At 51.2% G+C, this 17,190-nt stretch overlaps 9 protein-coding genes across 9 annotated transcripts; 7 read left to right on the forward strand and 2 right to left on the reverse strand.

Moving 5' to 3' along the window:
* Positions 1 to 706: 706 nt before the first annotated feature.
* N7468_006575 (NAD-dependent succinate-semialdehyde dehydrogenase) lies at positions 707 to 2,578 on the forward strand (the record flags this gene model as incomplete). Its single annotated transcript, XM_058475871.1, has 5 exons — positions 707 to 826; positions 887 to 974; positions 1,050 to 1,730; positions 1,823 to 2,411; positions 2,464 to 2,578. The coding sequence occupies 5 exons, from the start codon at positions 707 to 709 to the stop codon at positions 2,576 to 2,578; spliced, it is 1,593 nt and encodes a 530-aa protein (XP_058328761.1).
* A 394-nt stretch (positions 2,579 to 2,972) lies between these two features.
* N7468_006576 (LYR motif-containing protein 2) lies at positions 2,973 to 3,385 on the forward strand (the record flags this gene model as incomplete). Its single annotated transcript, XM_058475872.1, has 4 exons — positions 2,973 to 3,039; positions 3,091 to 3,173; positions 3,249 to 3,272; positions 3,326 to 3,385. The coding sequence occupies 4 exons, from the start codon at positions 2,973 to 2,975 to the stop codon at positions 3,383 to 3,385; spliced, it is 234 nt and encodes a 77-aa protein (XP_058328762.1).
* Positions 3,386 to 4,366: 981 nt separating this feature from the next.
* On the forward strand, positions 4,367 to 5,994 carry N7468_006577 (uncharacterized protein; the record flags this gene model as incomplete). The annotated part of the gene is made up of 9 exons (XM_058475873.1): positions 4,367 to 4,497; positions 4,553 to 4,600; positions 4,661 to 4,790; positions 4,847 to 4,890; positions 4,957 to 5,056; positions 5,125 to 5,481; positions 5,538 to 5,616; positions 5,679 to 5,862; positions 5,910 to 5,994. 9 exons carry the CDS (start codon positions 4,367 to 4,369, stop codon positions 5,992 to 5,994), a joined length of 1,158 nt encoding a protein of 385 aa, XP_058328763.1.
* Positions 5,995 to 6,362: 368 nt separating this feature from the next.
* N7468_006578 (MARVEL domain-containing protein) lies at positions 6,363 to 6,964 on the reverse strand (the record flags this gene model as incomplete). The annotated part of the gene is made up of 3 exons (XM_058475874.1): positions 6,363 to 6,504; positions 6,557 to 6,830; positions 6,889 to 6,964. The coding sequence occupies 3 exons, from the start codon at positions 6,962 to 6,964 to the stop codon at positions 6,363 to 6,365; spliced, it is 492 nt and encodes a 163-aa protein (XP_058328764.1).
* Positions 6,965 to 7,204: 240 nt separating this feature from the next.
* On the forward strand, positions 7,205 to 7,830 carry N7468_006579 (uncharacterized protein; the record flags this gene model as incomplete). The annotated part of the gene is made up of 3 exons (XM_058475875.1): positions 7,205 to 7,239; positions 7,305 to 7,407; positions 7,543 to 7,830. 3 exons carry the CDS (start codon positions 7,205 to 7,207, stop codon positions 7,828 to 7,830), a joined length of 426 nt encoding a protein of 141 aa, XP_058328765.1.
* Positions 7,831 to 9,270: 1,440 nt separating this feature from the next.
* On the reverse strand, positions 9,271 to 10,004 carry rcf1 (respiratory supercomplex assembly factor RCF1; the record flags this gene model as incomplete). Its single annotated transcript, XM_058475876.1, has 3 exons — positions 9,271 to 9,716; positions 9,782 to 9,832; positions 9,920 to 10,004. The coding sequence occupies 3 exons, from the start codon at positions 10,002 to 10,004 to the stop codon at positions 9,271 to 9,273; spliced, it is 582 nt and encodes a 193-aa protein (XP_058328766.1).
* Positions 10,005 to 10,799: 795 nt separating this feature from the next.
* Positions 10,800 to 12,575, forward strand: N7468_006581 (threonine dehydratase, biosynthetic; the record flags this gene model as incomplete). Its single annotated transcript, XM_058475877.1, has 2 exons — positions 10,800 to 10,979; positions 11,058 to 12,575. 2 exons carry the CDS (start codon positions 10,800 to 10,802, stop codon positions 12,573 to 12,575), a joined length of 1,698 nt encoding a protein of 565 aa, XP_058328767.1.
* Positions 12,576 to 13,033: 458 nt separating this feature from the next.
* On the forward strand, positions 13,034 to 13,412 carry N7468_006582 (50S ribosomal protein L36; the record flags this gene model as incomplete). Its single annotated transcript, XM_058475878.1, has 2 exons — positions 13,034 to 13,291; positions 13,374 to 13,412. The coding sequence occupies 2 exons, from the start codon at positions 13,034 to 13,036 to the stop codon at positions 13,410 to 13,412; spliced, it is 297 nt and encodes a 98-aa protein (XP_058328768.1).
* Positions 13,413 to 14,258: 846 nt separating this feature from the next.
* Positions 14,259 to 16,851, forward strand: N7468_006583 (elongation factor G; the record flags this gene model as incomplete). Its single annotated transcript, XM_058475879.1, has 4 exons — positions 14,259 to 14,464; positions 14,525 to 14,591; positions 14,697 to 16,726; positions 16,797 to 16,851. 4 exons carry the CDS (start codon positions 14,259 to 14,261, stop codon positions 16,849 to 16,851), a joined length of 2,358 nt encoding a protein of 785 aa, XP_058328769.1.
* Between the last annotated feature and the right edge of the window lie 339 nt (positions 16,852 to 17,190).

Genomic DNA, 17,190 nt, shown 5'->3' on the forward strand with positions numbered 1-17,190 from the left:
ATAATTCATAATCCACTTGTCGGCTGGCCCTTCCCAGATTATAGCATTCTGTTATTCATCAGCAATCTGTATTACCATAACATTATCTTCAGCGGAAGCTGCTGAGGCGCCCATCATTGGTGGGAACAGCCGAGCTGATTACATTCCGGCCTCCCTATTGGCTTGGTATGCCGCGGCCTTCAGATGTATGGAAACACAGTACACAACTAGGCACAGAACGGTGAACTGAATAAAAGTGGCTTGAAAATCAATCGGAGAGAAGAGCGAGAGGTTATCATTCATGTTCGTGTAGACCATTGATTCGAGTCTTGACAAGTTGCTCATTTTGGGTCCGTAGGCCGTAAGAGACAGAGCAATCCTGTGAATGAAGTATGCGCCAAATAGGTTTTTCCCCCTTCGTCAATGACATCAACCCCCGCTCATAACTCAATATAAGTTACCAGTAATCCAGCTTCCCTTACGTTCTAAGCGTTCAAGTTGGAGCAAACCTTTCTACCCCCAACGCCTAAACCCCCGCCCTCGGTGCTTCTCGGACCATTAAAGCAATCATCGTTGAGCCCCACATTAGCTAGATTATCCAGCAGTGACCTCGCAGCGAAAGCCGGGTTTCTTTAAAGCCTATCTCCCCGCATTTCCGCGGCGCTTCTGTTCATCAAAAGCGTAGGTAGGATACGGAAGTTCAATCTCCCCTCACAGATACTCATAAATGGAGCGCATCGTCCGCCCTGTATCCCGGCAATTGCTACGCCCTCGTCTGAGATATCCTTTCCCTATTCCAGCATCGCCTGTCGCTAAGAGGCTCTACACTATGGGAAGCAGACCTGAGGTCAGTCGGAGCTTCAGAAGCTGATTGCGAGTCTGAGAGCAGCTGCTCACAATAGCACAGTTGAAGGACAAATCCCTCCTCATCGAGAAATCTTACATCAATGGCGAATGGGTGGGCGCTCAGTCGGGCGCAACCTTCGAGGTCCATGGTAAGGAGAATCCACTTGCGTCTTCCCAAATACTAGACCTGATCAGACCAGTAAACTGACAAAAAACTCATCCAGATCCTGCCACCGGTCACTTGATCGGAACATGCCCCGAACTCAGCACTAGCGACGTCGAAAAAGCCATCGAGGCAGCCTCGGAGGCCTTCCCCAAATTCCGCTCCCTCCTCGCCCGCGAGCGCGCCCGCATGCTCCGCCGCTGGTACCAGCTAATGATCGATAATGCCGAGGATCTCGCTACGCTGATCACCTGGGAGAATGGCAAGCCGCTGGCCGACGCCAAGGGCGAGGTGAACTATGCCGCCTCGTTCTTCGAGTGGTTCAGCGAGGAGGCGCCCCGCGTGTACGGCGACACGATTCCCTCCAGTGTGCCCGGAAACCGTGTTATGACTATCAAGCAGCCCGTTGGTGTGTGCGGTCTGATCACCCCTTGGAACTTCCCGGCTGCGATGATTACCCGCAAGATCGGTCCTGCTTTGGCGGCGGGCTGTACCGTTGTGGCGAAGTCGCCTGCAGAGACTCCCTTCACGGCCAATGCGCTCGCGGAGCTGGCGCATCGTGCTGGCATTCCGAAGGGTGTTGTGAATATTGTCACTGCGGCGAAGAACACTCCTGATGTAGGAGAGCTTATTAATACCCATCCTGAGGTCCGCAAGGTGTCGTTCACCGGTTCGACTAATGTCGGCCGTCTGCTTATGAAGCAGGCCTCTTCTACGCTCAAGAAGGTTTCATGGGAGCTCGGTATGTGATTTTTTTTTTTTCTCTTCTCACTCGTTAAATCGAGGCACCATTAGTTGGTCAGTTAGAACATCGCTAATTCAACATTCCTCTAGGTGGCAACGCCCCATTCATCGTGTTCGACGACGTGGAGGACCTCGACACTGCCGTCGCAGGCGCCATCGCCTCCAAGTTCCGCAGCTCCGGCCAGACTTGCGTCTGCGCCAACCGCATCTACGTGCAGAGTGGCATCTACGACGAGTTCGCCAAGCGCTTCACGGCCAAGGTCAAGGAATTCAAGCTCGGAGTCGGATTCGAGGAGGGTATCACCCACGGCCCTGTGATCCACGAGCGCGCCACTAGCAAGGTGCACGAGCACGTCCAGGACGCGACCAGCAAAGGTGCCAAAGTGCTTATTGGTGGCCAGAAGGCTTCCGCGCTGGGACCCAACTTCTACGAACCTACCGTGCTTACTGGTATGAGCAAGGAGATGCTGATTGCCTCGGAGGAGACTTTTGGACCCGTTGCTGGCCTCTTCGCTTTTGACACTGAGAAGGAGGTTGTTGAACTAGCTAACAAGGCCGAGGTTGGTCTTGCGGGCTACTTCTTCAGTAGCAATGTTGGGCGGATCTTCCGCGTTGCGGAGGCGTTGGAGGTTGGTATGGTCGGTGTGAACACTGGTTTGATCAGTGATGTTGCCTCACCGTAAGTGGATCCTGTTTCATACACCCAGGTATATCAAACTAATAATTTCCAGATTTGGTGGTGTCAAGCAGAGTGGCTTTGGCCGCGAGGGCAGCAAGTACGGTATTGACGAGTTCACGGTTATCAAGAGCGTCACTTTTGGCGGTATCGGAGCTCTACAAGCATAAGTGCTCCTCATTTTCTAAAATAGAGAAATAGTGAATAGCAATATAAATTGAATCTGTCATGAGTGTAATGTGATATCCAATTTATTGCCATCGGGTCAACAAGTGAGGTCACATGAGCAAAAATACAAGTTATCCCGGTACCGCAAACTCGACCGCCTCAGCCTGTGACGCGATATCCAGTCCCGCCCAGCGCTCGTACACCTTTAGAGTTCTTTCAAATTTCCTCCGGATGGTACCATGAAGCAAACCTCATGCGGCCCTCTCTAACCCTCTTTGCGGCCGTGTCGCGCGGCCAGCCATCCCGGCTTAGAAAGCCCGCGATAAGCCTCGACCACGTCCGTATCAACCCGACGGTCCCCCCAAGTACGGAAATCGCAGAAAGCCCCCGCTAACAATGGGCCAGTTCATCCAAAGAGGCCGCGTCCTTTCCTTCTGGCGCGAGATCGTCCGGACGTTGAACAGTAGGTCTTGTGTCGCCCCGGGGCTGCTGCCATTTGCTAAACTTGGCACAGAGATTCCGCCGTCCTCCACAAGGAATGAGCTGCGGTCGTATGCGCGGCAGGAATTCGAGCGCCATCGCGAGGTGACTGACTCGGTATGTTTTTTTCTCTACTGCTGTGTGAGGTTTTTGGGGGGGGTGGCAGGATGAGCTAATACTTCTGTCATATAGCAACATATTCGATACTTGCTTTCGGTATGTTTGGGACCCTGGTGGATCTGTGGTTTGATGCTGACTTTTTGTTGCAGACGGGGAAGACCGAGTTCCAGACTATGAGTCGGTATATTAATGAGCAGGTTGTGGGTTGATTTCTTTTCTTGAATGGGTGTATTTCAAGTTGTATATAGCGTGAAACATTGTACCAATACTAGCACACTCTGTGCCTGAACCATGATCTTGCCTACTGACATTTTTTTCCCCTTGACCTTTGCTATGTCGGGGATGAATGCGTTATTTTGGGTCGTTGCCAATACTGGTACTAGTAGCATTGGGCTTTGGGGCTCACCGTGTACCTCAAAGTTGTACTACCACTAGTACTAGTAACATTTGTCTTCCTAAGATAATTGAGCACTTCAATATGAGCTGGGCATATATTCCCTTATCTGAGGTCAGTGGCTTTTTTGACTCCCAAAGGACCAGACCAACCTGTTCAAGCTGGTTCTATTCAAGTTTGGCGAGAAGCCCTTGCGTCGAGGGCACGTAGCGCTTCCACATTTAGGCCTCGACAGACCGGAAATTCCCTGCTCGTACCATTCGTTCGACACTGGCAACACTAATCGAAGCTTATAGAACCCAGTACTAGTCTTCCGCCTCTCAAAAAACAGGATTGGCAGCCCTGCGCAGAACACAACAGAACAACCAATGATCTCATCCCGATGGAAAACGGCGATTGATCATGCCATTGGTCACGATCGATCAGGGTTCAACAGGAAAAGCGGGCCGCCGCCTCACGCATATTTCCTACCGAATAAAAGCCGTCGCACCCGCAACGTAGGTGGGGCTTGCGGGGAGCAGAACGCTGGGAGGATGATGTACGAGGGACAGCCACCTGATCTAGTGGGGAGAGGCGACGGTCGCGATCGATCCACCGGGTTCCGGTTGTAAAGTCGCCACCCTACGTGACCGGCCGAGCCGTCCTATACTTATACTAGTATCTGACTACCGCGCCCGCGCTTTCTCACGACACGCTATAAAAGACTGCTGATCCAGATGGAGAACACGATCGCTTACAGCTTCAACATCCACGCGCATTCGCAGCCCTGATACATCAGATCTGCTTCACCCAGAGCATGTCTACTCCTCTGCAGCACGAGTTCCAGGACGATGGCCAGAACAATCGCCGGAGCAATTCCGAAGGCCGGGATATGGCCCATTTTACGAACCATGTAATTATGGGAATGAATTTTGAGACGACAGAGAGGTGCGCGCTATCCAGAGGTCCCGCTCAGAGTACAATCGCTAATGTTTAGATTTAGATATTCGAATATATACCCCATTGGGATTGGCACCTCGGGACTTGTCTGGTATGTAGGATGATGTCATTATCAAAGCTCGGGTCGTGGCTGATTGGGATGCGGTCATAGCTCCGCTAAGGATCAGCTTCTGCGGCGGACCGTTGCGGTAAAGAAGGTTGCGGAGCCGTTTGGGAATTCGAGTATCTCCAAGCATATTTTTCGGGAGATCAAGTTGCTGAACCAACTGCGTCATGATAATGTTCGTCCTGCGATTGGGCTCAGGAAGCATGGCTGATGCTGATCGGACCCTTCTAGATCATCAATTTGAGCGATATGTTCATCTCCCCCTCGGAGGACATGTAAGCATTCTTTCCCCAGGTGGGCAGTGCATTGTATAGAATTGCCATGTGAACTAACCCGTGCAGATACCTCGTTACCGATCTCATGACGACCGACCTCATGACTCTGCTGCGCGCCCGCAAATTCGATAATCAATTCACGCAGTATTTCGTATACCAAATGATGGTATGTTTCAATGGAGGGGAAAAAAAAAAGACACATACCAGTAGAAACGCGAGACTAATCGAAATCAGCGAGGCCTGAAATATGTCCATTCAGCAGGGGTTGTCCACCGTGACTTGAAGCCTGCCAATATCCTCATTAACGAGAACTGCGACTTGAAGATTTGCGACTTCGGCCTCGCTCGAGTCCAAGAAACAAGTATGACCGGCTATGTCTCCACGCGATTCTATCGAGCCCCAGAGATCATGCTTACCTGGCAACGATACAACGAGAAAGTCGATATCTGGAGCGTCGCCTGCATTTTCGCGGAGATGATGCTTGGAGAGCCCTTGTTCCGGGGCGAAAACCATATCGATCAGTTCTGTGTGATTTCAAGGCTCTTAGGTGGCCCTCCACCAAATTTGGTCGCCAGCGTGACTAGTGAGAATGTGAGCAACGGGATGGTCCGCTTGACAGATTAGTATCTGTATTAATCATGGTATAGACATTGAACTTCCTGCGGTCTCTGCCAGCGCAGCCTCGTCAGCCACTCACGGTGATTCTGCCACAAGCTGACGCAGCGAGTATGTGATTCAAGATCCTCCCTCCTCCCTCCCCCCTTTATATAAGCCACTGACACGCCCAGCCTTGGATTTGTTGGACAGGATGCTCCAGTTAGACCCTGACGAGCGGATCTCTGCCGCCGACGCTCTGAAGTCAGAATATCTTGCGCCCTATCATGACCCTGATGACGAACCGGTCGCCGCTGCACGAATTGATTGGTCGATGGTGGATGCCAATCTCCCGCCTGATGTCTGGAAGACACTAATGTACGCGATCGCCCACCATGATAGTGATCCTCGCTAACGATGGCCAGATATGCAGAAGTCTTGAGGTATCACTCGTCGGGCGGCGAACCACAGATCCCACCGCGGGTCGAGAGCGAAGAACCCAATACCTAATTGGAGTAGCTCTCGAAACGTCGGTTGGGGTGTCATTTCTTTTGTGTCTTATCTGATTAGCGTGAAGCGTCATTTTCGTCTTTTGACAGCCTGTCGCATGGCTCGTTTTGCGAGATCTATTACCCTTACCGCCTGTGTATTTCCGGAGCGATGTTCGTTTTAGAGAGCGTATGTATTATCATTAAAGAATATCATTATCGTATCGTAATATCGGGATCATGGAGCCCATCAGGTAGAAGAATCAAATCCGAGCACCACACCGCCGTTCATTTATGTTCAGACCGGTGCGGGTTCCTTTCTTTTTTACAGGGGTATATGGCCAAATGGAATCATCGCATCAAGTCAGCTTGAAGATCGTGGATCACGGCTTAGACGGTCTGGGAGGCGTCTGCAGCTTCGACCTGGGTGGTCTCGCGCTGGGTAGCCTCGTTCTGGGCGCGCTTGTGGCGGTTGTTACGCGAGTTCCTGAGATCCAAGATCGCGAAGTAGTTGGTGAAAATGAACAGGGCCCTGGATCACATGTTAAATCAATTCGTTTAGTGGGTCGGGGTGGGTCACTTACCACTCCACAGCAGCGAGGACGATCACAGCCTGGGCACTATGGCAACTGGACATGTGGCATTCGCTGGGCTTAGGAATCAGGACTGCTACTGCGATCCAGCTGGCCAGCCAAAGACAGCTGGTAATAATTTCCATGCCAGGGATCACGAGCTCGTGGGAGACGGTGGGGCTGAAGACGGGGGCGAGGCCGAGGTATGGTACAGCGATGGCAGCGGTCCAGCAGCCATTGAAGAGCATGAAATAGATCACATTCGAGAAGGGGATCGTGGCAACGACTAAGTGGTTTATTAGAACTGCGTGCGGTATACTAGGCGGACCAGATCGTTCACATACCATATGCTGTTAGACCAATAACGGCCAGGGCGAAGATCGCCTGGATGATTCGAACGGGGTAGACCCAGCGCAACATTTTGGATGAAGTTATAGATTAGGACGGCGTGGCTCCTTTGCGCGTGACAAGACGTCAATCCGATCAGGTATCAGCGGTGTAAAGTAAAGGCTGTGCCTCCCGGGGGGGCACGCTTTAATAGTCAGATCAATAGACCGAAAAGCTTGCCTAATCTACCCAAGATCTACAGCCGAGGCACTTAATAGTGACGTCTCACCATGGGGTCAGAAAAGACCCTGGAGCCTTCCCCCGACAAGTTGTATGCAAGCCGGGTGGAACCCGGAAAACCGACAGGGGTATGTGATCCTATTGGAGGGCCTGATTCGCTTTTTGTTTTCTAACTAACGATTTATGGGCCCAGGACTGTTAAACTCCTAGTGCGCACGGGTGAGTCCGGCGCGAACGCCTCGGCGCATGATATTGCCCTTATGCCCTCTGTGGATGCGCCTGTTCAGGGGATCCAGGTACACAGCTCGAGGAGAAAGGCGGGGGGGTTTCCTAGTAGGTGTATACAGGCATTTATCTGCGCGTACGGAGTACTAATGGTCGCGATGAACCTAATATGACAAAATCTCCGTCACATCGCTTAAAAAGAATAGTTGAAAACTCAGTTTCCTCCAATGTGGGCGAACTCACATGTGAATCCGAGGCCGCCCCCCAACACAGTAAATTACACCGCCGATCATTGTACACACGTTGTGCGCTCGACAGCACACCACCTTGATCTGCAGTCCAGATGGGCGCCAGCTTCTGTTGAGAAATCTGACGAGCAGGATTTCCGGCCACTCACGCCACCCCCAGACCATCCAAACCTGCTCCTGCTCCTGACCCGCAACCCCGTCGATACCCCAGAGTTCCAGTTTGAGAGAACAGGGCAGGAGACTTAATTCGAAATTTGACTTTACACAAATCAGGCTAATCAAGGCAGTGACTTCATGTAGTTCAGTCACTCCAGGGGCTTACTGTGACTCATTATTTGGTCAGGCTTCTCGCCAGGTTTTGTAGGGACTTTCGGGCATAGTAGCACGTGCTCTCCAGAGATTTCCCCAGGTTGGAGCCATCCATTCCAAATAGATATTTTCCCGTGGGAATCAATTTGCGACAGGAGCTTCTATTGGACGGAGTCTGCGCATGACTCTCTGTAACTTACACCAAACTCTATTACCGACCATAAAGAATCTTGACATCATGCAACAGGACCTAGAACACTAGGAGATCCAGGTACATAAGCGCCCCCAGCAAACCCGGGACCCCGCATCTCCCCCGCAATCAATCCAGCACTCGCTTGGAACTTGGCCAGCGTAAGCGAACACTGGCTCTCAGCAAACTCATGGACTATATCATAATAAAGGGAACATAAATACAGGGCCGCTTCTGCCTCCCATATCCGGAAAGATATCTATGCTCTTTTCAAATCCTAAGCTTACATCCGACATGCACACCGCGTAAATCTCCGGTTTTGTATATACATCGCAGTAATGTCTAAAGCTGTACCGCCCTATCTGCATACAAGGCTCTGGGTCGGGAAGCCTACACGACTCAAATGGCTCCATTACCACCTAGACAATCGGCATTGAGACCTGACTATCGGCTCTTACCCCAGGTAGCTTGCTCTCCATCTGAAGTTGATATCATGGTGGATTCCTGTTCGTTGCTTTTGCTGTATAGAAAGCCAACATATCCCTCGCCACTGGTTTCCCGACAGTACTTAATATAAGGGTTTCAGAGAGCTAAGCTCCTAGCTTATCCCGGGGCACGAATCTTCATGTTACATAATTGTAGATGTCGAATAGTTAGGATATAGAATGCTATAGGCACGTGCTACTATGACATATTGTCCCTACTTGCAAAGATCGAAAGTCGGACAAAACTGCACCAATCGCTGCGCCCAACTTTTTGGTAGACCTAGCAAAGGCCTTTAGGATGACCAGGTAAGGATAGGCCTCCGGGGTCCACCTTTCCGCTGTCTGGTGCGAAGTTGGCAACCAGGCAGACGATCTTGCCAGTACGCCAGACCTACGAAGTGGTTCTAGAGGATCCATGTACAGTGGCGATGCAAAGTCTGAAGCTGATTCTGTTTAATGTTAAGTCTTCATTCTTGTCTTGAGTCGCAAGCTAGTAGCATCTTTAAATATCTTGAGTTCAATTTGAGACCGCTGGCAGGGGCATACTAGCTCGTTAAATGACTCCAAGCTGAGTCTCCCCTACTATTAGAGGACAGAAGTTTCAGGCAAACATTGAGTAGGAGACGTTCGGTTTTCAAGGGCTTCCCAATTATGTACACGTACAGACACATATCGTACACGCTTCAAGTTATTTTGAGCTTCTCAATTCTGCTTGGAAATAAGCATCTTAACTGCATCCAAAACACCCATCCTCTTCTCATCCGCCAACTCAATCGCCGACCGAGCAGCATCGGGCTGCTGTGGGGGCTGCTGAGGCGGGGTCTGGTCAGGCTTCTTGCCAGCCTCTTTCGCAGCAGCCTCGATGGCCGCATGGCGCTCACGCCACTCGCGATCCTCCTTGTCACGGACCTCAAGTTCCTTCAGCCAAGCATCACGCTTCTCCTGCTTCTTGCGCAGCTCCACCGCCTGCTCAAACTCCCGGCGTTGCTGTCGCTCGGTTTTGAAGTACATGCCACCCGCAACAAGGGCGACGAGGGTGAATGCTTGGGCGTAGATACGGGCTCGGAACATGCGGTTCATCTCCGCGGAGTCGCCGGCTCTCATCGATCGGTATGCTCGGTAAAGGGCGTAGCATGTTGCAGCGCAACCTGTGGAGGGTCGAGACATGGGTTAGCCCTTGATCGGACAACCAGTACCGTTTCAATTCACTTACCTAGTGGGATCAAAGGCTCTTCCTTCAGACGTCTGGTAAATTTCTGGACCCCTGTTTCCTCTTGAAATTGGCTAATGAAGTCCGGATGTTAGCCATGGCTGGTCATACCCGTCGGCCCACGTAGCTTAGGCTATTGACACCGGGTACGCCGGTCGGGCTCATGGTAGCAAGGAAAAACGTACGGATTGTTATCGAAGGATGAGGGAAGAGGTTCGCGACTCATGATGGCGGGTGGATTGAGCACTCGCAGCTTCGGCGACTTGCGGGTTCGATGCAGTTAGAAGAAGACTCGGGGCAGATGGGCTACCCGTTAAGGAGGTCACGAGATGGTTTTGGTCTCCTTTTGTGCAAAGCAAAACCCTTTCACAGGAAATACTACGTGGGGATGGCGATTACCTGGGGCACGCGAGAGGTTTTGAGAGCAACATGACGTCGCGAGCTTTTCTGCCACTCGGTGAGTTGCAGACGCTCCGGGCGGTCTTCTGCTTTCAACATGGTTCTTATAGAACTTTGAGGATTCTACACCGAATTATTCTCCATGTAATCATGGAGGAAACTAATACAACAAGCATATACCGACGGCGGTACATTTTTATTCGACCTCAATGTGTTTTCGGACATCACCAAAAACACTTACCTATTTTCATATCTAAAGTAACTAGTTATATATACAGCCAATCTTAAATGATCAGCTACGTGCTAAAAACGATCACGAGGCAGAAAGGCTCCGCTGCACAGTACATCCCCGGCCAGCCAGGATTTATCATGATCTCCATTTCCGCCATCCTTGAATGAAACATTTTCTCTTTGTACAGGAGACGCTCCTTGAAATTATCTGTACTCAAGGGCTTATCTAGGAGCAGGCTTTGATGACATAAGTCCGATCCCGGCCAACCATGGACGCCCCCCCCGCGCAATAAAAAAAAGAGTCACAAAGCTTTACCGTCTTTTTTCAAATCTTCACACCTAACCGATTGAACCTCGTGCATTCTTTGGGCTCGTGCCATACTGGGTTACAATGTCCGAAGAATCCACAAATGGCGTCAGGACGCCCGTCACCCCCAAAATGAGTGGTTTGGCTCTAACCGAGTACACCGCTGCTCCTACTCCCCCGTCAGAGCGGGCAGAGCGATTCCCTGGAGTGCCTCCCGATTGGGGTGTTCCTGACAGCTACCTCCTTCCCAATGGATACCCTGATGTGAGACCGACCATTCGAGGCCTTGAATGCTCCCAATGGATCTAAATGAATGCTAACGGATCCCCGTCAATATTTTAGTACCTGCGACTCATCTTAACTTCCCGCGTCTACGATGTCATTGAAGAGACCCCACTTCACCATGCCGTCAATCTCAGTAACAGACTGGAGAGCCGAGTGCTACTCAAGCGAGAGGATCTCCTGCCAGTCTTCAGCTTCAAGCTGCGCGGTGCGTACAACAAGATGGCTCACTTGAACCATGAGCAGCGGTGGAAGGGTGTCATTGCGTGCTCCGCGGGAAACCATGCGCAAGGCGTAGCGTTCTCTGCCCGCAAGCTCAGAATCCCCGCGACCATCGTGATGCCATCTGGAACCCCTGCTATCAAACACCTGAACGTTGCTCGTTTGGGAGGAAGTGTTGTACTGCATGGAAATGATTTCGATGCTGCGAAGGAGGAGGCCCACCGATTGGAGAAGCAGCACGGCCTGACCAACATCCCACCTTTCGACGACCCGTACGTCATTGCTGGCCAGGGAACTATTGGCATGGAGCTGCTTCGTCAGGCGAACCTCGATAAGTTGGAGGCGGTATTCTGCGGTGTTGGCGGAGGCGGCCTGATTGCCGGCATTGGCGTTTATCTGAAGCGCATTGCACCACACGTCAAGGTCATTGGCGTGGAAGCCTACGATGCCAATGCTATGGCCCGGTCATTGGATGAGGACCAGCGGGTTTTCCTGAAGGAAGTTGGCCTCTTCGCTGACGGCGCGGCGGTGAAATCTGTAGGCGAGGAGACCTTCCGTGTCGCTCGTGAAGTTATCGATGGAATTGTTCAGGTCTCCACTGACGAGATTTGTGCAGCTATCAAGGACGCGTTCATGGACACCCGCTCCGTTGTTGAGCCCGCTGGTGCTCTGTCGCTCGCCGGACTCAAGAAATACGTCGCTAATAACCCTAGCCCCGATCCCAATCGTGAGCTTGTCGCGATCACTTCCGGTGCTAACATGGATTTTGACCGCCTTCGCTTCGTTGCTGAACGTGCTGCTCTTGGCGAGCGCAAGGAGGCCTTGTTGAGTGTGAAGATCCCCGAGAAGCCCGGTACTTTTTCAAAACTTGTCGAGGTTGTCTTGCCCCATGCAGTCACGGCTTTCAACTATCGATATGCGCAGGAGGACGTGGCTGACGTGCTCATGGGTATCTCGCTGTCAGCTTCGACCGGCCGCGAAGACCTTGCAAAGATCATGGCGGAGTTGCAGCGGGGCGGCATGGAGACTCGGGACTTAAGCGACGATGAACTGGCTAAGCGCCATGTACGCTTCCTCGTTGGCGGTCGTAGCAGCGTCAGCGACGAGCGCTTGTTCATGTTCGAGTTCCCTGAACGACCCGGAGCTTTGGCCAAGTTCTTAACGACCTTGCGTCCTAATCAGAACATCTCCCTTTTCCACTACCGTAATTACGGCGGTGATGTTGGCAAAGTCCTTGCTGGAATCCAATGTCCTCCTGAAGAGAAGAACGACCTGGAGTCTTTCCTTGAGGACCTGGGCTACCCATACTCCGAGCACACCGATTCACCCACATACCAGACTTTCCTTCGGTCTTGAGGAGATGATCCGGCCCATGACTATCTGTTGATTATTTTTCCTTTGCCCATTCTCCTGCAGCGATTTCTTCCAAAAAGTGTAAACCCGCTGTGTCTTTTCCTGTATATTTGGCGTTTGGTATCTTCGGACATAGACTATGAATTTTGGACTCGATTTGTATGATAATTGATACCTTCCCGAGGCCTTTACGTATATGAATATTTCTCAACAACCTACGGCAATTTCTTGTGTTACAGGATCGATTTGTTTCAATGTAATTGCCTCATAGATCATTCAGACCAATGAAGCGCGATTGTCCCGACGCACGTGACCGTATCAAGCCATAATCTTTTTGGAGGATCCGCGGAGCGCGGAAATTCGCCCAGGCCGCTCCCTGTTGTTCTAACCGCCAAATAACGAACAATTGGGATATTCAGCTCTCTGTTTTCCGTTCGAAGATATTTTTGGCCATTGTCATGATGTTCTCCCTTCGACGTATCCTCAGTGCTCCCAGCGCTCTCCGCCAGCTGCTCCCCTCTTTTTCGCGTCGATCCTTCGCAAGCACCACCCCAATCCGTCCTTTCTCGCACATGATTCAGAATAGCCTCACCAGGCTACGCGCTTCATCACAAACACATAATGCTGTCGCGGCCACAGTGGGTGCCTCTCGCCAGATTGAGCAGGTTCGCGGAATGAAGACTCGGTCTTCCGTCAAGCGGCTGTGTGATGGTTGCAAGGTGCGATAGGCTGCAGCACTTATCTCAACTCAGATATAGTGTACTCTAAGGGATATGTTAGATGCTAACCTATGATATCTAGCCTGTGCGAAGGAAGAACCGAGTCTACATTATTTGGTAAGATTCATTATCACCTATAGTATCTTCGGGGACTACCTGCTGATGAATTTTCCTAAAGCTCCAAGAACCCAAAGCACAAGCAAAGACAAGGAAAATAGGAATTTGTCGGATTTAAGTCCGTGCATGACCCTGATAACTTCGATTTTCGCCTCTGCGTCATGCGTGCTCAAGTACCCTGATGGACAAGGCTACATTTCCCTTTGCAGAGCCCTCCGACTCGGTATAAAGAACTAAAGGGGCTTAAAATGGGTCTTGAAATCGAGTTATGGGTTTCACTCGATTTCAGTCAGATAACTTCTCCGACGGTTGGCTGGGCATTGGCTTTTCTGTTTGCGAAACTCGCCACGCTCTGAGGAAGGGTGGTGGACATCTTGATTTCTGTATTCAATACCAATTATATGTACAATAGAACCTCATATCCGGCACGCAGCATATACAATACCTTGTAGGAAGATCTATTGATCATATAGTTTGCGATGCCGCCTAGTGAGCGTTTCATCCCGCTGTGAGAACCAACGCTTCGTAGTCAAACGCCTCCGACCAGATTGGGATGAATACACGTATTTAGGAACTTAATATCATGTTTTCGAACACTGAAAGACTACGCCGGCTTCAAGCTCATTTTGCGATGGCTCTATATTGGGCATGCGGTCTATCAGATGGTGAGGACATAGCGCCGGCAGAATCCTTCTGCGAAGTCTCTCAGTCGTAAAGCGCGGGCTCTGATTGGCCTCCCTGGTACGTCACGTGCCATGTTCCTGGCCCGAACTTTTTTCTCGTTCGCGCGAAAACACGCGACGATCAATCCGGTTTGGTTCCTTCAATTCGGGGTAAAGCGATTGTCGACATGCGGTCTCCTACTCTGGCGCGGTTGCAGTACCGTGCTGTATCCGGCTTGGCCAGATCATCCCGTTTCCAGTCACAGAGCCTTGTGAATTCCCGATTTGCATCTACGGCCGCTTTGCGGACTTCCGGCATCGCGCCCGCTTATCAGTCTGTCTTAAGACAATGGGAGCAACGACGAAGTGCCGGTACTGCGACAGCATCTGCGGTGTGAGTCCATTCGTTTATTTGGTCATGTCGGTGATTTAGCCATCTAACTTAATCCGATAGTCTGGAAGCCGCCGCCGTGAACCCGGATGGACTCTCCCAAGCTGCCATCATTGATAATCTCGACCCAGTGGAAGCTGCTCGTCTAGAGAGAAGTGCGGAATATTGGTATTGCTGTATGTATCCTTATACTCGAAACTGTATGACCCAACGCCTAATACCTGTCTTCCAATAGGCGCATATCGACAGTGGTAAGACCACCTGTACCGAACGAGTCCTTTTCTACACCGGCCGCATCAAGGCAATCCACGAGGTTCGCGGACGAGATGCCGTCGGAGCGAAGATGGACTCAATGGAACTGGAACGTGAGAAGGGTATTACCATTCAGTCTGCTGCCACTTTCTGTGACTGGGTCAAGAAGGACAAGGACGGCAAGGACCAGAGCTACCACATCAACTTGATCGACACTCCAGGACACATTGATTTCACTATCGAAGTCGAGCGTGCCCTGCGTGTCCTCGATGGAGCCGTCATGATTCTTTGCGCCGTCTCCGGCGTTCAGTCACAGACCATTACCGTCGATCGCCAGATGCGCCGTTACAACGTTCCCCGAATTTCCTTCGTCAACAAGATGGACCGTATGGGAGCCAACCCGTTCAAGGCTATTGATCAGATCAACAGCAAGCTCAAGATGCCTGCTGCAGCTGTCCAGGTTCCAATTGGCGCTGAGGATGAGTTCCAAGGTGTGGTGGACTTGATTCGCATGAAGGCGATCTACAACGTTGGAGAGAACGGAGAAGAACTGAAGGAGACCTCTGAGATCCCGGACAAGGTGAAGGACATTGCCAACGAGCGTAGAGCTATGCTCATCGAAACTCTTGCCGATGTCGATGATGAGATGGCCGAGATCTTCCTTGAAGAGCAGGAGCCTACTGAAGAGCAGCTGCGGGCTGCTATCCGTCGCGCCACAATCAGCTTGAAGTTCACTCCTGTCTTCATGGGATCAGCGCTTGCCAATAAGTCTGTTCAGCCTATGCTGGATGGTGTTATTGACTACCTTCCCAACCCCTCGGAGGTGGAGAACCTTGCCCTCGACCAGAAGCGTAACGAGGCCTCGGTTAAGCTAGTGCCATACAACTCCCTTCCATTCGTTGGCCTGGCGTTCAAGCTGGAAGAGAGCAACTTCGGACAACTCACCTATATCCGTGTGTACCAGGGTACTCTTCGGAAGGGTTCCAACGTGTTCAACGCTCGCAATGACAAGAAGGTCAAGATCCCTCGTATTGTGCGCATGCACTCGAATGAGATGGAGGAAGTTAGCGAGATTGGTGCCGGTGAAATCTGTGCCGTGTTCGGTGTCGACTGTGCCTCCGGTGACACCTTCACTGATGGACAATTGGGCTACAGTATGTCATCCATGTTCGTTCCCGAGCCCGTTATTTCGCTGTCCATCAAGCCCAAGCAGACTAAGGACGCTGCCAACTTCTCCAAGGCTATGGCTCGTTTCCAACGAGAGGACCCAACCTTCCGTGTCACCTACGACACCGAAAGTGAGCAAACCATCATTTCCGGAATGGGTGAGCTGCACTTGCAAATCTATATCGAGCGCATGCGCCGAGAGTACCGCGTGGACTGTGAGACAGGCCAGCCTCAGGTCGCCTACCGTGAGACTATTGGCGGACGTGTCGAATTCGACCATCTGCTGAAGAAGCAGACTGGTGGTGCTGGTGACTATGCCCGTGTTATGGGATGGATGGAGCCTACCGGAGCCCTTGAGGAGAACAAGTTCGAACAGCAGGTTGTTGGTGGCAGCATTTCCGAGAAGTTCTTGTTCGCTTGTGAGAAGGGATTCAATCTTTCTTGTGAGAAGGGTCCGCTCATTGGACACAAGGTTCTCGGAACTCGCATGGTCATCAACGATGGTGCTACTCACATGACTGATTCTTCCGAAATGGCTTTCAAGAACGCCACTCAGCAAGCTTTCCGCAAAGCCTTTGCTGAGAGTCAGCCCTCCGTGCTGGAGCCTTTGATGAAGACTGTTGTGACCGCTCCTTCTGAGTTCCAGGGTGATGTCATCGCTCTGCTTAACAAGCGAGGTGCCACCATCAACGACACTGAGACTGGTGTTGATGAGTTCACCATCTACGCCGACTGCAGCTTGAACGGCATGTTCGGCTTCAGCTCTAACCTTCGTGCTACCACCCAAGGCAAGGGCGAATACACTATGGAATTCAGCCATTACGAGAAGGCTCCTGCCCACGTACAGTATGTTTTATCCCAACACCCCTCTTCTTTATCCGGCGAAGTATATGCTAATCATGATTTACACGAACAGGAAGGAGCTTATTGCTCAGTACCTCAAGGCCCAGGCTGCTCGCAACAAGAAATAAGCGCATCATCAAGGCCTGCTAACTCTCTCCCTCCCGACTTGTAACATTTACATCTACCGTTCTATACCATCACGAAATTGGCTAGCGCCACAGGCTGGCCTGAAACACGCCTAAAAATTGAAGAGCAGGACAAGTACAGACTATTTCATGTTTTAATAGAAAGGCAGCCACCCCCTTTTTTTCCCCCGCCAAGCTCAGATTCAAAACTCATGTATTCTCTGCGTCAAGCAGATCATCTCGTGCATTTATGGGATATGTACTTTAACTTTGATATTCGCTTCACCCTCTCCTGTCTGAACACCAAATACATCAGCCTTCAAGGCATGCCAACTCTCTCCT

The sequence above is a fragment of the Penicillium chermesinum genome (genome assembly GCF_028974085.1).
Source record: "Penicillium chermesinum strain IBT 19713 chromosome Unknown utg000005l:1.0-4115287.0:1.0-4118363.0, whole genome shotgun sequence".
Lineage (NCBI taxonomy): Eukaryota > Fungi > Ascomycota > Eurotiomycetes > Eurotiales > Aspergillaceae > Penicillium > Penicillium chermesinum.